This window comes from Sus scrofa, chromosome 9, assembly GCF_000003025.6.
Source record: "Sus scrofa isolate TJ Tabasco breed Duroc chromosome 9, Sscrofa11.1, whole genome shotgun sequence".
Classification (NCBI taxonomy): domain Eukaryota; kingdom Metazoa; phylum Chordata; class Mammalia; order Artiodactyla; family Suidae; genus Sus; species Sus scrofa.
Genome location: NC_010451.4, coordinates 18322856 through 18342848, shown reverse-complemented (window position 1 = coordinate 18342848; position 19993 = coordinate 18322856). Strand labels below are relative to the sequence as shown.

Here is a 19993-nt window from a genome sequence, read left to right as displayed (position 1 = left end):
TCTGTTTTATTTATATTTAAATGAGTGCCACACTGATTACCTTAGCTTTCTAATAAGTCTAGAAAACGGGTAATATTTCTTCTACAATTTTATTTTTCCTCTTCAAAGTTGTCTTGGCTATTCTATATTCTTTGAATTTCCGTATTATTTTACAGTCAGCTTGTCCATTTCACCAAGACAAACAACTAAACAAACAAACACATGACCTTATTGGATTTTTATTGAGATCATATTGCATTGAATCTATAAGTTAATATTCAGGTTATGACATCAAAAATAATATTGTCTTATAACCCAGGAGAGTCATGTATCTCTCCACTTATAGGTTTTTAATTTAACTGAGGAAAGTTTTGTGGTTTTCAATGCACATGACTTTTTGAAAAGTTTATCCTTAAGTATTTTATTTTTTGACTTATGATAAATAGTATTATTTTTTATTTAACTTTTCATTTATTTATTGCTAGTAAAGAGAAACACAATCATTCTTTGTATATTGATCTTTTATTCTGTAACCTTGCTAAACTTGTTTACAAATTCTAAAGTTTGCTTTATATTTCATGAGATTTCTGCATATACAGTTATGTTAAATATAAAGAAACTTTTTTATTTTTAATATTTTTCTTTTCCTTGACTTTTTTAATTGTCTAGAACGTCCTAGACAATGCTAAAGAGAAGTGGTGAGCAAGGACATCCTTATCTTGTCCTGAGAGAGTTTTTTTGTTTGTTTGTTGGTTTTGTTTTTACTAGGAATAGATACTGGATTTTGCAAAATGTTTTCACTCTGTGCCTATTGAGCACACAGTTATTGGTTGATTAGTTGTGCTCATTAAATGTTTGTAATATGATGAATTATATTAGGTCATTTTCAAAGGTTAGACCTATTTGATTATGATGTATTATCCCTTTTACATATGGTTGGATTCAATTTGCTAAAGTCTGTTGAGATATAAAATGAATATTTGGTTTTCTTGTAATATCTTCATCTGGTTTGGTACCAGGGTAATGCTGACCTCAAAAAACAAGTTATAAAGTTTGTTTCCCTCTTCAGTTCTTTGAAAGAGTTTGTATAGAATTATTTCTTTTCTTAAATACTTGGTATAATTCATCAGAAGTCATCTAGTTTTGGAGTTTCTTGGTGGTTAGGTTTTTAATTACAAACTCCATCTTTAATCAATATATAGTATGGCTATACAGGTTACTTACTTTTCTTGAGTGAGTTTTGGTAGTTTTTATCTCTCAAGGAATTTGTCCATCCCATCTAAGGTGTCAAATTTATTTGCATAAGGTTGTTTATGAGATTTCTTTATTTTCATTTTTCAAAGATCCTTTCATTACTATAGGATCTGTAGTGATGCTACCTCTCTTATTTCTGGCTTTGATAATTTATATCTTCTCTCTTTCCTCATTAGTCTTGCTAGAGGGTTATCAATTTTATTGATATTCTCAAAGAACTAGCTGTGGTTCTATTTATAAATAACTAGTCTTATTGATATAAATAAACTAGCTGTATTTTCTCTTGTAATTTTTTTTCTGCTACTTTGGTTTAATTCACTGTATTTTTTTTTCTATTTGTGTAAGGTACAAGCCAGGATGATTAATTTGAGATCTTCCTTCTTTTCAAATATAAGTGTTTATGATATATATGTAGCATTAACTACTGCTTTAAAGGCATCTAACCAATTTTGATATGTTGTGGTTTTATTTCATTCAGTTCAGAATGCATTCTAACTTAACTTTGCTTTCTTCTTTGACCAATGGATTATATAAAAGTGTGTTATTTAGTCGTCAAATATTTTAGGAATTTGCAGAGATTGTTCCATTATTATTTCTAACTTAATTTTACCATGGTCAGAGAGTATCCTTTCTTTGACCTAAATCTCTTTAAATCTATTAAAATTTGACTTGTGGCTCAGACTATGTTCTGTCTTAGTAAATGTTCCATCAATACTTGAAATGAATGTGTATACTTTGCTGTTGTAGTTGGAGAGTTTCATGAAGGTATATTAGCTCACATTGATGAATGATTTTTTTTTTTTTTTTTTTTTTGTCTTTTGTCTTTTGTTGTTGTTGTTGTTGTTGTTATTGTTGCTATTTCTTGGGCCGCTCCCGCAGCATATGGAGGTTCCCAGGCTAGGGGTTGAATCGGAGCTGTAGCCACCGGCCTACGCCAGAGCCACAGCAACGCGGGATCCGAGCCGCGTCTGCAACCTACACCACAGCTCACGGCAACGCCGGATCGTTAACCCACTGAGCAAGCCCAGGGATCGAACCCGCAACCTCATGGTTCCTAGTCGGATTCGTTAACCACTGCGCCACGACGGGAACTCCGATGAATGATTTTTGAAATGGTTTTCTATATCCTTACATATTTTCTGTCTGCTTATTCTATTAATTATACAGAGAAGGGTATTAAAATTTCCAACTATGCTTATGAATTTCTCTATTTCTCCTTGTTGCATTGGTTTCTCCAGAAAACCAAATCTATCTCCTCATTCCAGCAAGTCCACTGGGTTCTGAGTGGATCCCCCCTCCCTCCAGTGTAGCCTAGACATTCAAGAGTATAAGTAGGGCATTGTAGGACTTAGTCTGTTTGTTTCCTCTCTGTCAGAGTTCACTGTTTTTTAATGTCTGGTGTCCATTTTTGAGACTCATTGTTTTATATACATCGTTCAGGTTTGTTTGTTTGTTTTTTTCAGATAGGTATATACATCTAAGCCCTGTTACTGCATTTTTACTGGAAGTACAATTATCATAAAGTTATATTTAAACTATTCATGGGCAGAAAGAAAAATGCAGACCTGTCTGGGCAAGTACCATACAAAAAGTACTTTTAGACATTCTTAGGCCTGTAATCTAATTTAGAGCATGGCAGTATATTTAGATATAATGGACATATGGCCCAGTGACTGAGGGTTTAACAGAAAAATGGTAGCCATGATGTATCAGGCATTGTGCTAACAGGAAGAAAATATATACAGCATTCTACTTTGTGGGCAGAGATAAATGCATACCGAGTGATAGTTGAAACAGAGAATTGACATTATGTAATATTTATCTTTGCACTGTTTCTAGTGCAGTGCTTAGCATATAGTAGAGCTCAATAAATATTTGCTAAACTGAGCCAAATTGAACTATGCCAAATATTTGATCAGCTAAGAACTCACGGTGGACCCCTCTTGAATGCTGAATGTAATAGATTTTAGAACTTATAAAAGTGATTGGGCACGGGTGCAAAACACGCTATATGTACTTAATGAAAACTAAATAATTAAGCAATATGATCTAAATGATTAAATCAACCAAAACATCCAAAAGTATACCAGTGTTCCTCTTTTAAAGAATGAGGAATAAGTGTATGAAATGTACTACCTCATGAGGTTTAGTTTCACTAAAATTATGCACATAGATACTCTAAAAATTGGTTAAAGCTAAGATTGATTAGCATTAGCAATAGGAAGCTACTGACTTTTTATTCAAGAATAACCTTGGCTCCAGTAACAGTCTTGCATGTGAAGCTATTTTACTGTCATGTTCCTTCCAAAATGACCAGTAATGATCTCTGCTTTCCTACTTTGTGCCTTTGTTCTGTCTTTTCTTCCTCAGGAATGTCTCCTACCTATCTCTATATGTCCAAATTTTACCCTAACTTCAAGCTCTAGCCAAATGCTAAATCTTCTGTGAAGGCGCCTTGATTGTCCCAATGTAATTTTTCTTTTTCATTATTTTGTGAATAGTTTACACCACTTCTTTTAGGGCATCTATCCTTTTTTAACTTGTCCTTTTTTTTTCTTTGTTCTCATGTATCATCCTTTCAATTAAATTTAAGCTCCTTAAAGACAAAATCAACATCTGATATATCCATTTTCCCATAACGCAATAAAAAATATAGCACATGGGAGATGCTTGATGTGGTTATAGGATCAATGAATGAATGAATGAATGCATTATTCCAGGGGCATTTTTTAACGTGGCGTTTCTACATGCAGATTCTACATGTGGATTCTTTATCCTTTTGCCAAAGAGTAAGGAGAGGTATTTTTTAAAAAGATGCTGGTTAAATGAAAAACGGAGGGGATCTGGTGAACAAGGTGATAGAAGTCCAAGGTATGACAGAAGACCCACAGGTTGGGGTCTGGAATAATGATGAACATTTGCTCAAAGAATTCGGAAAGGATAGGTTGAAATTTTGGAGGATAACTTAGAAAAACAACTTTTATTTTGCTGCATTTGATAAGAAATACAGAACATCTACTAGTGAAGGAATATTTTCTGGGAGTTGTGGGCTGGCTGGTCGACAGTGCATGAGGAAGAAGCATGTGGCTAGGGCAGATGGAAGCATATAAGGGCAGGAATGAAGGCAGAGGAGGGACTGTGGGTGTGAGCTTAACAGAAGAACACTATGAATGAGAAAAAGAGCAGGTTGGTCAAATTGGTACTGAAAAACAAACTAATGGCAGTAGCCTTATGGTGTGTACTCATGAAATATTAAAGAAAACTTTATCTCCTTACAAATTTGTCCAGGTAGAAATTGTCTAAGATCAATTCCACTGGCAAGTGCTTCATTTCAACATAGGAAGGTAACTGAGATAAGAATACTTTGCTGGAATCAGCCTTTGAGACTTTCACACCACAAGGTTATTAGTATGAACTAATCTACTATCACCCAGGTACCAGAGCAGAAAAACTAGGTAACCCAAATCATGCAGCTCTTCTAAAAATAATACAGCAAAAACCCTTCATTTGTGTTATCACACTGTTTTCTACAATTTGTACCTTGCTTTATACTCCTTGGATTTTCTAGGTCAATAGAAAGCACAATCTGTTATGCTCTGTATTGCCCTCAGTTTACCCCTTACCTCTAGAAATACTGAATAAATATCCCCATTGTTGGCTGTGTAACTAGCCCTGAGAAGATAGATTCCTTCATAACTCCTGAGTTCTCAGTACCTTACAAGCTGCATTACCCCCTTCCTGAACAATCTCACAGAGTCTGTGAGGGCTAATAGAGCCTGACCTTACCTTGTGGGCTCCCGTCTCAGGTGAAGGAACACTGAGAAGATGTGGCTCTAGTTTGTTGTTCAGATTTATTTAGTACTTACAGTAGCCTTTTTTTGTTAAAGCAGTTTCTATGGAATTAACATGTTCCAGTTATGCACAGCCCACTCTCAGATCCCAAGAACATTTAAAGGTTCATTTCTCATTGTCATTATTGTCAAATATTGTCATTATTTATATAAATTCCACCTAAGAGAAGAAATAAACATGATTTTTATCTAACACAAAAGACAACAAAAAGATCTTCTAATTACTCATATTTTAAGATAAACATTTGACTACATTTTATACTCAGGAGCTTTCTGGTTTGTCTTTAGAGATAACCGCAGATAAACAATTCTCTAGTTCATAAAAGCAGTGATACTCTGTAGATGAAAAAGCGTATCATATCTAGGTCGTAACTAAACCAAGAGGAGAGTTGATATATTAAATGACACTGTGAGAAGGCATGTATTACAAACACACCAGACAAGTGTAGACACCTGCCTATGTACATAGATGGGTATGTAACCCACTCCTTTCAATTTTACAACTTTTCGCAAGCTACTCAAATTCTACCTCCGTGGCCTGCCACCCAAATCTGCTGGTGGAAATATATTTTTTTACATCTCTCTCCCTCCTACTTCCTTCCCCCCACACACTTATGGTATGTGCCGTTTCGCCAGACCCATGTAAAGACAGAGGAAACACTGATGGTATTGCTTTTCACAAGTGTGGGAACGAAAATCCTTCCCAATGAAAACATCTGTCTCTGTTCAAGTCATGCCCAGTTATCCCCCAAAAGAAATGTTCTGATTAACTTTTTTTTAAGTCTTAAGATAGCAGTTTGTGTAGCAGATCTAATTAAGAAGTTTATGTAACAGATCTGCAGGGTTTTTTTTTTTTTTTTTTTTTTTTTTTTTTTTTTTTTTTTTTTTTTTTTTCCTTCTTCAACTGGGTTCTTTGAGCTCAGTTTGAGTGTTACTAGCTTTCACCATGCAACGGCCAAGTGCTTCCCGGGCTGAAAATTATCAGCTTCTGTGGGATACTATTGCATCCTTAAAACAATGTGAACAAGCTATGCAACATGCTTTTATTCCGGTAAGGAATATTTCCTTTTATTTTCCTAGGGATTCTTTTCATTTTTCTCCTATTTTTCCTTCTATAGCTATAGATCAATGGCATGTATTCTATGCATTTAAAGATGTAGTATCTCTTCTGTAGTGCTTGTTTGAGATAAATATGTCTGTTTTTGCTCTGTGTGAAATCTAAATCATGAATATGGTCAAACACTGATCAATGAGAAAGAGTAAACAATCATCCAGGCAAACTTATCTCACTGAAGATGGTAGTTTTGAATAGTAACATGAACTAAATAAAAGGCACAAGATTGATATTCCTCATATTAATATGTGAAGTAGCTTGCAGTGTGTATTTCCTGGTTGGTTCCTCCAAAACAATTTAGAATGGCTTGAATGTCTGTTGCAGTAGGTTTAATACTGTGATAAGGAAGCCAAAAGTTAGTTCTTTGCTTTCAATTCTTTGCTTATCTAAGTAAAATCTACCATAAAAACCCCTTGAAAAGTGTGAATGTTCCTTTTGTAAAGTAAAGATATACTACTTGGAGATTCATAAAAATAGCTTAGACGCTTGTTAAAAAAAAGTACATAGATACGTAAAGTGAATTAATAAGTCAATCAGTGTCATTACAGTTTCCATTGCAGAGAGAATGTTTGTGCTTATAATTATCCAACCAGAGGAACTAGGCTGTCTACATTTGATAGGCTGAGGTGGGGTTAATGGGACACGGAAGAAGAGGGCAAAAATATTTGATTCTTTAAGTAGATCTATTTTGAAGGATTGAGATAATCTATTAGAAATAAGAAAACACCCTTAAAAATTAAGACCTGCAAAAAAATTAATTGGAATTCCTCAAGAAAAACATTATTTCTGACATGGAAACACAAGAGATATGCTTCTGACAAAAAAAAAATGGATTAAATCTCTTTTGAAGTTCAAGTTATTTTCAAGTAATTCAAGTTAGATGCCATTATATTTTTTTTCCTCTGTAACTTGAGAATCACCTGTTTCAACGGCTGTATTACATTTAAAGTTCTTATCATTGAAAACTCTTTTCTAGCTCGATCTCTGTAAATTGATCTTAATTGTTAAAGATATAAAACAATTTTTGCAAGCATTTAAAAAACTGTGAGAAGCTTTCTAAATCAGATTAAGCTATAATTACTCTACTCTGAATTGGAATCTTCTATGTATAGTTTGCTTCTCCTATCTTTATTAAACACTTCCTCCTCTGTTTTATCAAGAAGATTATGGTACTCCATGAAGCTCGGGTTTCTTTCTCCTCTGTGGAGCTTTCTCTCCTTTTTTCCTACCTTGGTTCCTTGCATGCACCTCTGATTTATCACCCAACATATTTTACTCTAAGCATTTTCTTTTCTGTCTCTCCAATTATGTTGTAACTTCTTGGAGTTAAAGAGAAAAGGAAAATAAGTTGGAGAAAGGAACTGACATTTATTTGTTTCTTTTCTTCTTTTCCCATCTTGAGCTCCTTGCCTATAGGCAGCATCTATTCCCAGGGTCTAACTCAGTGCCTGACACAACAGAGTGCCTGGTGAGTTTGTGCACAATGAATGAAATTAACTAACAAGGGTCTTCAGTCTCAGCCTTTCTAGTTACTTCATGGCAGTTTTCATCACTAGCTTTGTCTATACTGACCTCATAAAATGATTTCTCTTTAAATCCATCTGGAGGTAACAATAAACCTTGACTAAGGTATTGCAGTAGGGTGATGGTGAGAGCAGTAATGTGTTAGTGCAGGAGGTAGATCCTTATGGGGAAAATAGCCTTGGATTCAATTCCTGTTGTCCATGAGCTAATCTTTCTTCCATTCTTGTGTCTGTTTCCCCACACTGCACTCATTCACATAGACATATTCAAGTTTTATTCATGTTTGCTTCATTTTGACTGCTCTAAATCTTTTTCAGAAGGTATTAGGAATTTGCCAATCTCTCAACTCTTCTCAAATTTCTTTGAAGTCTTTTACTAAATGTATCACTGTATTATCATAATTTTACAAGGACTGCTTTTAGAAAACACAGTCACTACTAGAATATTATTATCAGTTGAGAATAATTCTGTTTAAATTGAGCCTCAATTCACTTCATTGTCAGAACATATTAATTAGATCTCAGAAAAAGGACTTCATTTATTCCATTTTTATGCACTTTTTAAACTTAGGGATATGTATTTCATACACACACGTGTTTACACACACGTATACATACATGAATATGAGGCATTCTTGGCTAATGATGCCCTTTATTATTATTATTATTATTATTATTTAGTAATAAATCCTAAAAAGGCTTATCTTTACTATGCTGTATTAAGCATATTAAGGAAATGAAAAACTACATTGACTCAATCAGTTGCTTCCTTTAAAATAGACCTGGTTATCTTTTTTTAAAAAAAGTATTTGGAAATGAATGATATGTAGGAAGTATAGACATACATTAATGGAGCTGATCTTGGAAACACTGACCTGAAAATCTCACAAGCTGTCTGTGCCTCTCCAGTGAGTGTGGATAACTAACATACCATAGGAACTCAGATCCACTTCGATGGTCTGGACCATCTCTCTCACACACAATAAGCTATAGATCACAGGGGTTTTTCAGTCAGTGCCGTTCTGTGGACCAAGAATAAATTTAACGTTAAATCTCAAGTTATAATACAGTCTTGCCCAGAGAATCTCCACATTCAGCCTAAAATTCACATTGGTGAGAAGTAATTAAGGCAGCCGATACCCAGATAGTGTATTGCCCAAAACAGTCTGCAGAAAGAAGGAAGCCAAATAGGAAGTTTTTCAAAGTTTCAGTATTTGATTTCACATAACACATCGTGTCCTATAATGATGAGGTGGAGATCAAACCTGCCATCTCAAGCATGTTCTTTTGTTTGACTCAAGAGCCTTGAATATGAGGCAACAATGCAGAATTTCCCTCATCTTTAGCATAAGTGCTAGCCAATGTAAGCTCCTAAATATTTTTTGAATGAATAAATAATGAAAAGCTCTCTCAGGAAGTTCTGTAAATGAGTTCCATTATTGAGGCTGTATGAGCATATCCTTCTAGACAGTCAGTATCTTTAGATGTTAGGAAAATCATAGGCTTTGCTGTTTTATCACTCAAATGAGTAGATATGCTTATAAAAACCGTCTCATAATTAGTAGTTACTTTCATAGAGACTGGCTTGTGTTTCTATTCATTTATTAGTTCATTCACTTTGCTCAGATTTTATTAAGCCCCTACTATGTTCTAGGCCTAGTCCTAGGCACAGGATAAGGACCCAAAGATGCACTTCAACTTCTTTGTGACACAATTACTTTGGAAGAGAGACTGTGTTATGCCTCGTCCAAATGGTACCCAACTGTCTTTTGCTGTATGGTACAAAGTTGATCTTCTTTATGCTGCTTGTCATCATGTTTGGATTTGGTCTAATGTGATTGTTGTGCAGCTTGCCAAGCATTAGTTGAGATATCAAAAGGAATAAATCAGGAGAACCTCTGATGAAAACTATATGAGTTCTGCCCACCAGGGATGTTCAAATGGATACCCAGATTGCTCTAATGCCAGATAAAAAGTGTTGAGTGCCTTAAGTACCCATGAATTTCCATAAGAATTAAGAAAAGGGCTGCTAAGCTTCATGGAAGGATACTTCAGCTGAGTTTTGAAGATTAAATGGAATTTTGCTATGCAGTGATGATAGTGGAAGAAGACATTCTAAGTAGAAAAGAATGGTAAACATACTAATTATTTAAATATGGTTCATTTTTCTGTTTGTTCATTCATTCAGTCCACATTTATAAGATACCTTTTATGTATCAGAAAATGTGTAATATGCCTGGGCGAATAGCAGTAAGTACATGAGTTCAGACCCTGCCTTGAGGGTATTTACCTTCAAATGGATGAGACAAACATTAAAAAAGCAATTACATATATACCTCTATTGCACACTTTAATACTTCCTATGAGAGTTGTTTACAGCATTTTTCACAACTACAAATTAATATTTTACATATACATACACAGATACACTTCTATTATCAGAATATTATAGCAACTGTAATTATTTGCAAAGCCACTACAAACAAAAAAACTTACTTTCCCAAATATTTTGTAGTCTTAAAACACATGTTAATTTCTTTAGCAAACAATTAGTACCTCTCACCTGACACATCCTGGGTTTGGCATTTCAGTATAAAAGTGATGATATTGTTGAACACCTACTGTGTGTCATGTACCGTTTAAGCCCTTCCCACATTATTTCACTCAGTTTTGTCAACAACTCTCTGATGGGGGCGCTATCATTTCCATTTTACAAAGTTTATAGAGGTTAACTTCCTCATGGTCACATAGCTAATAAATGGAAAGGTCGGGACTTAAACCTAGGTGTCTGGCTCCAGAGCCCATTTTCTTAGTAGCTTCACTAGGATAAGGAGAAACCATAGAAACCAAAACAACTGCAGCAGCACAGTGTGCTAGGAGCTGTCATTGAGGGATAGACAAACCAAAGTAAATGCACAAGGTGGGAGCGATCCATCTGCTTGGAATGGAGAAGAAAGATGCTCAAAGAAAGCTAAAAGAGAGCTCTTGAGTGGCTTTTAAAATAGTAGTTTATCAAATGAAGGAGATGAGTGTGGCTGCAGCAGTAGGTGTAAAGGCACTGGGGCGTGAAGGAACAGTATGGAGTGAGGGGTATTTATTAACTTGCCATAAGTCCTGGTCTTCTTGAGCACTAGGGACAAATGTTAGAAACAACAGTGATGAGAGCTGAGTCATTCATTTACTGTCAGGAATCCGGCAGGTCAATCAGAAAAAAAGAACTGACTATTCCAGGCCCAGACTAAGGCACTGGAGCCTTAGAAGGGAATCTCCAGGGGACAAAGAGATGACTTTTAGACCTGGTTTTATTACCTTCACTACGTATGGTCTGGCCCATAGGTTAACACCTGTCTGAACCTGGAACTGAGGATGCACACATGGAGAGCAGACAAAGCTCATGTATAAATATAAAAGTGTGAAACAAATGTAGAAAGAGGAAAGAAGATAGGAAACCAAGTGGTCCCCAAGAAAAATGCTGCATGTGATGAGCCTGACAGGACTTCTGGGATGTTGGGAGAGCCTGGACTCTGGCTTCCTGGGTCACTCAGAACTCCCAGTTCCTCATTCCTATCCATCAAGTGCCTAATCTGCTGAGCTTCTTCCCGTTTTAACCTGGTATGTTCCAGTTTTGCCTAAGCTAGTGCAAATGCCTTTCTGTTTCCTGCAACCAGAGAACCTTAACTACAGCAGGTACTGGTTGGTGGTTAGTGGTCCAGAAACTGGATCCATCCTTCCAGGAAAGGACAGAACAAACAACTGGGGGGGAAAAAATGTGAGCAAATTGTCAGAGCACACTGGGCTTCAAGGTGAAGTTCCATCCTTTATGACTTAACTGGCATCCCCTTCCACGTGCTTCCCTCATACAACCTCACCAAATGACATGCCTTCTCCCTCGTTATTTCAACCCTGATTAACATACGAAGCATAAGAGTAGGAAACCTACTTACACACTGTACCTACGCTTTATTATTTAATCATCACAGTACCAACATGAAATGGCCCCAATATTATTATCTCCATTCCAGATGATCAGCAGAGTTAGGTTTGTTTAAAATCATATACTTGCTAAGGCCAGGAGAGAAACAGGCTTTCTGACCCTAATCCCACCTGCTTTTCTCCTTTGCCCTCGCTGTGGTACTTTGCCATTATTTCTCTTGTGAGGTTTCTCTGCCTTGTATTATAAACATTTGGGGGATTTCTCTTATTTCCACATGACACTGTAAACTCTTTGCAGAGCAAAACCATAGGCTTCCTCTTCCTACATTCTGTAGTCTCAAGTACAGTGCCTTAAATATGATGTTTGCTAAACAGATCATACGGGCTGATTAATCTTTAAAATGTAGGAACTTGGGCAGCAGTGAGATAATGAGGAAATAATCCTTCTTGTCTCAAATACATCCTTGAAACCTGTCTCCTCAGCTCCACCATCCCTTCCACAGACCCTGCATCTGGCCCCTGGATATCAAGTTTGAACCATCTTAAACTTAGGTCAGCTCTAAATAGGATTTGTTCAGTGATGAGTTTCAGTCCTAGTTCATGGTGTTCCAAGTGTATTTTGTCCTTTCTGGATTCTAAATATTACTTGACTCATCATCCTCAATCATATTGGATTCATTTTTCTCTCTCATTCCTCTTGGCCTCACTTTGCACTTCTGTCTACTAATACCCCAGTTTTTAGTCTATTTCCTTCTGAAGAGTATGAACAAGGCTATTAATGGAATTTCTATTAGGAAAGGACTCAAGATGACACTTAATCTATAGAGATGTTCAACCTAAGGGGGGGAAAAATAACTACATCTGAAGCGACCTGGATAATTGCAACAGCCTGGATCTGAATGAACATTTGCAGACTTCTGGTAAAACGGAATGGAATTGTCACTTTTGTTTTTGAACAAAAGTCGAAAGCTTGCTGTCTTGTTATCTTCTTCTCTTGTACAGTTTGCATTTTCTTTGAGTGCTGGTCTTGTGATTTCTGTGCATAGGCATCTGGTGTCCATGAAAAATTAATGCCAGGTGCAGGGTGCCTTCTCTTTACCTCAGTATTGCTCATTGTAAACTGTTCGTGTTGACTCATCAAAAGGAGATATCAGCACATATATATGTTACTGTACAATAGAGTAAGCCCATCCCCTGCCACTCCCACTTTCCTCACCCACTCAAGAAATTGCAAAAATGAGGCTAAAAACATTTGTGTTGCCAAACAGTAAAACAGACAGTTGTTCAAGGTTAATAATAGCACTTCTGTTCCAAGTAACAAAACAAAATTAAATCACACATATATCAAACCCTAGAAAGCTTTAATGGGCTAATGCGAGAAAAAAATTGTGCTCTTTTAAGCTTCATTTAGGTATTTGTATTTAGCAGAAGCATGACTAAGAACAACGGTGTTTCTAAATTTTGTCTTGTGTAGACACCAGAAAAAACACTGTGCTAATGCTTTTACTAGGACTGCTGCTGAGACCACCACCTTGTTTTCTTTTCTTATTTATTTATTTATTTACTTATTTATTTACTTATGTATGTATGTATTTATTTATTTTTGCTGCTCCCACGGCATATGGAAGTTCCAAGGCCAGGGACTGAATCTGAGCCCTGAGCTGCAGCTGAAACTTGAGCTACTCAGAGATAATGCTGGATCCTTAACCAACAGTGCCATGATGGGAACACCTCTTTATCTTACTATAATTTTCAAAACACTATGAACTAGATTCATTCTCATTATAACTTTTACAGCTGCCTGTCCGCAAGGCAGATTTTAATATCCCATAGTATTTATGAGAACATTGAAGTGGTTGGGATCAGAACTGGTTGATTTAGTAAGGCTAGAATCTCAGCACAGAGTTTTTCTCAGATTCAGAGTTTTAGCTACTTTAAAAATCTAGGTCTGAATCCTTGCTGCGCCACTTGCCATTTTGGGTAAATGTTTAACTTCTCCAGATGTCAGTTTCACCCTCTGTAAAATTAGGTATGATGCAGATCTTTCGAGGTTGGTTTGTGGTTTAAATGAGATAATGTGAGTTAAACCCTTAGCACAATGACTAAGCAAAGAAAGTGCCCAGTAAGGGTTGTAATTATTAACACTGCTAATTTTTAGCATTAAAAATTTATCCTTTTACAAAGTGCATAGGATTTTTTGTTTGTTTTGCATAGCTTTTTTTTTTTTTCTTTTTTGTGTCTGTGATGACACAGACATATTAGTTGGGTTCTCTGAGAAGCAGCATGGAGATGGAGTTGGGAGTACAGTTTATTGGGGAAACATCCATGAAAGATAAAAGCAAGAATTATATTGAGCAGGGAAAGCCTGCAGATCTTATAAAGCCTTGACCAACCTACCAGGGAGCTCTGGAGCAATGACTGTCTATGAGTTTAAGTCCTTTACTGAGCAGAAGTGACTGTTAGGGCTGCCCAGATCAAGGGTGGTCTCTGCTTGAAAGCTGAAGTAGATTTTGAACACTGCACAGGGTTTTTATAGATGATCCCATTTGCTTCCAGAAGGAGCACATGAGATTGACCAAATGGTAATGTATCATCTCCATTTATACATGAACAGGAAGTTTCAGAGACATTAAAGTAATTGACTAAGACCATCCTATAAGTGAGAAGAAATGTCTTAAATCTTAGTCAGATGAGCCAAATCCTAAACTCTTTTTATTACTGTTTTTATGATATTTAAAATTGTCAGTATTAAAATTAGGAATCATCCATTTCTTAATTGCAGTTGGATGTAGCCTTAGAAATGATTGAGGGAGTTAAGAGACCTGACCACGTTCTGCAGTGACACAGCCAGCCCTAGAAGCCTCCTCCTCTGGTGCCAAGTGCAGACTAGGAGGTATTCTTCCTATACAATAAAAGCGTAACGTGCAAATGACTTTGGTCAAGTGCAAGTGAACAAGAGGGTCATGAGACATAAGGTTGCAAACATTATATTCATAAGGAAGTTATCATCTGCTTTCCGGCTGGTCTGGAAAATCCTTTATAAAAGGAATACAGGTTCTAGTGTTATAGGATTCTCCTACAGGGAGACAGGACACAGGCGTTTTGTCAGGAAGCAGCACTTATTCATACCGGCACTGGCTCAGAGGATTCATATCCAAAGGCTGAGCCTGGAACGCAGCGGGGTGCCGTCTTATATACCCTCTGTTATTTTTTTCTTTTATACTTTGGTCCATTTGTCCCCCTTATAAGTACATTCTGTAAATTCTGGTTGGATGGTCTATGCCACAAAGTCGCACATGGATACAGATGATGTCACACTGCCACAAAGTTGTGTATGTGCGCACAGATGCCGATTGTGCACGTTGCCTTCCCTTTGTTCTGAGAGAGCCCCTACCACACTCATGTGTGAGTTTACAACTCCAACGGACAAAGTGGTCTGCGAGAACAGAGTCAAGTCAGCCCAGGAACCCTCCTTTCACTCTCGAGCTTGTGGCAGAGTCCCACGTACCAGAACACAATCACCTCTCTCCCTTCTTTCTCTTTGTTTCATCCTCCTCTCTTACTGCTCCCCTCTCTCCTCTAGTCCACAGCAACAGACACTGTTCCTTCATCTTTTCTCTGATACACACAATAGCAGCATTATCCTGGGTCCAGGAGGAAGTAAATCGGAAAGCTGAACCCTTGGTTTGCAGAATAACTGAGGTAAGAAAGCCATTGGAAAAGTGAGAAATCCAAAGGAACATCGTCCTTGTCACTCTGGGAAGCTGGGGCAGCTGCAGGGCTAGGAAGTGGTTGGCATTTTGGACCTAGAGATTTGTAAGCTTTTGGCTGTGGAACAAAGAGTTCATTGCCTCGTCAATGACAATATGCAAACACATCTGCAGAATATATATTTGGCACCAGCAAATGCTGGCAGTATTTAGCCAACCTCTATTTTTCTAGTTCCCATTCACTTCTTTTCATCTATTCTTTCTCCATGTCATTCCTCATTGAAAATGATTTCAGGTAGGACATTAACGTTGAAGGAAAAGTGGGAAAAAGGGAGATTGATAGACGTATAGATGTTTTCAGAATTTAAAACCAGGGCAGTTCTCTATTCTGTTCCTCCCACAACCTAGCCCAGGTGCCATCTTTTAAAAGCAGGTATTGTTGAAACATCCTCCAGAACTACCATGAACATTAGCACATTATCTATTACCAATGGGGAAACAATAAACCAAACTCATGCCTCCTCTTCTTCTCTCTCCCTAATATCTCCTCCCTCTCTCTTTCTGTCTGTCTTTCTCAATCTCTCTCTCTTACACACACACACACGCACACACATGCACATCAACATTTCAGATGTGAAAGATTTTAAGACTTTCTCCATGGCTGTTATGTTTAAACTTTGAGCATATGATCTAGTATCAAATTACAGTTGGTAGGGGCAAAAATGTAAGCCAACCTTAGAGATTAGGAAACTTTCCAAAGTCGAGTCTTACAGAGTACAGAAAAAGGCAAGAATGGAAGAAAGAGCTTGGTGATAATTCTCCTTCATTTTTGGCTCTTCATTATGGAATTCTTTGCCACTAATTGCATGGTCTTGAGGCCAGAAAATTAACTTATTCACAAGAAAAAGTTCGTAGGCTCTAAACATGATCATGCAAGATACAGATTACAAAAATGATCATAAATGGATTTTTGAGTGCCTTGTCTAAGACATACAGAACCTCCTTTATCTAGTTCCTTTATCTAGATCCTTTATTTAGTTCATTAGAAGCTTTTCAAAGTTTGACTTAGGTCTTATTTCTGCATGCCTTTCTTAATGTCCTGTCTTGTAACTTTCTGTATCTGTGTGGTAAAAACAGAAATTATCATTATCCAGAAGGAAGCCTTGTAGAACATCCCCGCCTTCTTTCCAGTATTTTCCACCATATCATAATTTATGATGAGTGAAATCAGATCCTTGATGAGACATGGACTCTTAGAGGTCATCCATTTCATTCTTTATTCCTCAAATACAGGAAAACCTGGGGAGGCTCAGTGAATTGGCTTTCCCCCCGAGTTACTGAACTTGCTAGGTCTAAAACTGAGATCTCCCAATTCCCAGTCCAGCCATCTTTATGCCAATCATATAATCCCCTAGCTGGATTGTGGTTATTTCCAAGGAGATAGTGTATATGTGATGTTTGATAGCCACGCAGGATGTACCTGAGATGTCAAGTTGACTCCATTATAAATAACTTAAAACTTTTTTGGCCACACCCCCAGCATGCAGAATTTCCCAGCTCAGGGATTAAACCCAAACCACAGTAGTAACAAAACCTCCAGCAGTGACAATACTGAGGCCTTAACCACTACGCTGCCAGGAAACTCCTTAAAACATTTTTATATTAAAAATAGATGATTATGAAGTAAAATATAAGAAAACTCATGAATTTCTTAAAGATAAAACATGAGCTTTCAAATAAATGTCTAGTTTTTGGTGGATCTTTTAGCATGACTTCGCACTCATCTGAAAAGCTTGAGAAATTCTTAGGATGCCATTTTACTTTGTTCACAGTCTTTGAGTCTTTGGCTTTTTCACCAGATCCCATGCTTCCTCCCACCTCTCCAACTTGTAAAACGTACAGTGGGATGGTAAGTTGGAGCTGGGAACATTTCCAGTAGCTACCTTCCTTGCTTCACACAGGATGCTGCTACAGCAAAAAAAAAAAAAATGTGGATTTGGAGTCAAAAAAAAAAAGTCATGGCTGCACTCATTTTTAGTCTAGTGACCTTGGGCAAGTTTTGTTACAGGTTCATGCCTCGCTTTTCTTATTTGTGTAATGAGCATAATTGTAGCATGCAACTCATAGGCTTGTCATGAAGAATAGGAAAGAATGAGTATAAAGAACCAGCACCTGGGAGCATACATGACTCTTTCTCTTTATCACTTTCCTTTATTTACATGCCATGGTTCAGAATAGCATGGTCAAGTGCGTGGCAGCTCCAGATATTCTCATCAGATAGCTCCAGACAGTGTAACAAAACAGCTAGTCACCAGAGGGCAGCTTGCAATTACCCTTTTCTACCCATTTCACCTAATCTGTTGCCTCACAGGTTTCTCATTAATCTTATCTCTTATTGCTGTGGCTCCAGTCCCAAGGGTCTAAAATTTCATTAACAAACATCTCTTGAGTATATTGTATGCCCAGCACTGTGAGGAGTGTAGGTGGTTGGCAAAGACAGGAAGTAGGATGAGGGCCCTACCCACATAATGATTACAGTTTCAGCAAGGAGATACCAACATCACCCATGAACCACTGAGCCATCGACATATAAGAACAAAAAAAAATATATTCATTAAGAATGGCAGATTTTGGAGTTCCTGCTGTGGCACAATGAGTTAGGAATCTGACTGCAGTGGCTCAGGTCCCTGCAGAGTTTGATCCCCAGCCCAGTGCAGTGGGTTAAAGGATCCAGCATTGCCACAGATGCAGCGTAGGTCACAGCTGTGGCTCAGATTCAGTCCCTGGCCCAGGAATTTCCATATGGTGCAAGTGCAGCATAAAATTTAAAAAAAAGAAAGAAAAAAGGAATAATGGCAGCATTCACATAATTTCTTTCCCTTTATTTTTATAGTTCAGTGTGAACTGAAATAGTACAATAATGAATGTTTTTAAATTTGGGAAGGGCAGGATGGACAGATTGAGGCCTACAGTGAGGGCTGAGGAAACATCCCCGGGGAATTTGGGACTTTCGATTGCCCTTGCTGGATGGATGGAGTGTGGTTAGGAAGATAAGAGAGGAGAGCATGATTCATACAGGATGTGGGGAAGGAAGAAGTGTTAAGAAGTAACCTTATGGTTGGCATAAGCAAGGTGTATGCTTGGAGTAGTGAGCATCCTGGACTGATAAAAGCAAAGGAGAAAAGGGGAGAAAACTGAACAGCAATCATTGCTTGATCACCCGCTGTGTGCAAGGCTCTGATCCAGGTACTACACAAGAAGTAGGCCCCACCTCAGCCTGGTGAACTAGGTGTTTGACAGCTTCCTCAGAATTCTGGTACCTAAGTCTGGAAAATACAACTACGCTGCTAATTTTATAGCTCTCTGGTGATTTTGCAAAATGGACCAGATCGTATCCACATGGATCTTTCCAGGAATAGCACCACATGGAGTGGAACAGTGAATTAAGTAGGTACGGTTATTGTGGCATGGGGCACATTGACTAAACCGCATATGAGATTTGAGCTAATGACTCCATTTTTTTTTTGCTCAGTCCTCAGAGAGCATTTGCACAAATGAAGCAGTTAGACTTGTAAATGTTCAATGGGCATCAGTGGGATTTATGGCATCATGGGCTAATAATGGGGAAAAGCAAGGGATTTAGAGTCAGAAGACCTAGGTTTGAATCTCAGCTTTGCTTTTCTCTAGATGTCTGACTTTGGAAAATTCACTCAATCACTCTGAGCTTCTGTTTACTTTTCTGTAGACAAGGGAAAATTCCAATGGTCCCTCTGGGGTTCTGAGAAGAATAGCTAAGGAAACACAGGTAAAAAACTCACCATATTTTCTGGCACACAGTGGACACTGACCAATGAATACCATGAGTTCCTTTCCTCTTCCTGTGGGATTCAAATTATCTGATGTGTGTGAATGCACTTTATAAATTATAAAGCATGGTTTAGGTGGCCAATCTAATATAATCTCTAAGTTTCAGTGACTATCTTCAGACCTGTTTTTGTTGAGTCCTTTATTTTAGCCTTTTATTCTAATTGCAAAGTGGTGTGTGCAGAGAGTGTAGGATGGAGGTCTGAAGAGTCTTCATAACTAACATTTCAAGCAATTTCTATCTGTTGTTTCGAGGAGGATCGATTCCAGAGAAAACTTATAAAGTAAGGAAAACTCTCTTTGGTTCTGGGTATCAACTTTCTGTGCCTCATTCTCCAGGCTGCCCCATCTTTTCTATACTAGGGATAAAGAGGTGCCCAATTGAGTCTAACTAAGGTCATCAGGATAGCCTTCATTTTTTGCAAAATATTACACTACCATCTATTTTAAATACATGGGTTCAGGGAGACATGTTATCACTTGAGTCCAAAGGAAAGAAATATCAATGGTGTGTGATAAAAGATCCATGAAAGAATTTGTATTGACTGGAACAGACCGTTGGATATTTAGCAGATCTTAAGAGGGAACAGAAGCAAATGTTTTGGAGGTGTTAAGTGTTACCCGCTTTGGAACCAGACTGATAGCTTGAACTCTTGGCCCTGTTGTTTCCAGCTGGATGCCCTTGAACAAGTTACTTAACATCTCTGGGCCTCATTTTTCTGTAAAGTTGAGTATAGTATTGTTTTTATTATTAAGAGTGTTCAT

At 37.4% G+C, this 19993-nt stretch overlaps 1 protein-coding gene across 16 annotated transcripts in view; it reads left to right on the top strand.

Annotated features, from left to right (window-relative positions):
- The window catches only part of DLG2 (discs large MAGUK scaffold protein 2), a 1971427-nt gene that overhangs the window by 1204569 nt on the left and 746865 nt on the right, over positions 1–19993 (top strand). For 2 of the 16 annotated variants that reach the window (XM_021102325.1, XM_021102312.1), the window contains exon 1: positions 5989–6135. The exons of 13 other annotated variants lie outside the window; for them this stretch is intronic. In XM_021102325.1, coding sequence (XP_020957984.1) covers positions 6031–6135 — 105 coding nt within the window. In that variant the 5' untranslated portion in view covers positions 5989–6030. Of the gene's footprint in view, positions 1–5988; positions 6136–19993 lie in introns of those variants that run through there. One more of the 16 variants, XM_005667187.3, reaches the window with a different exon arrangement.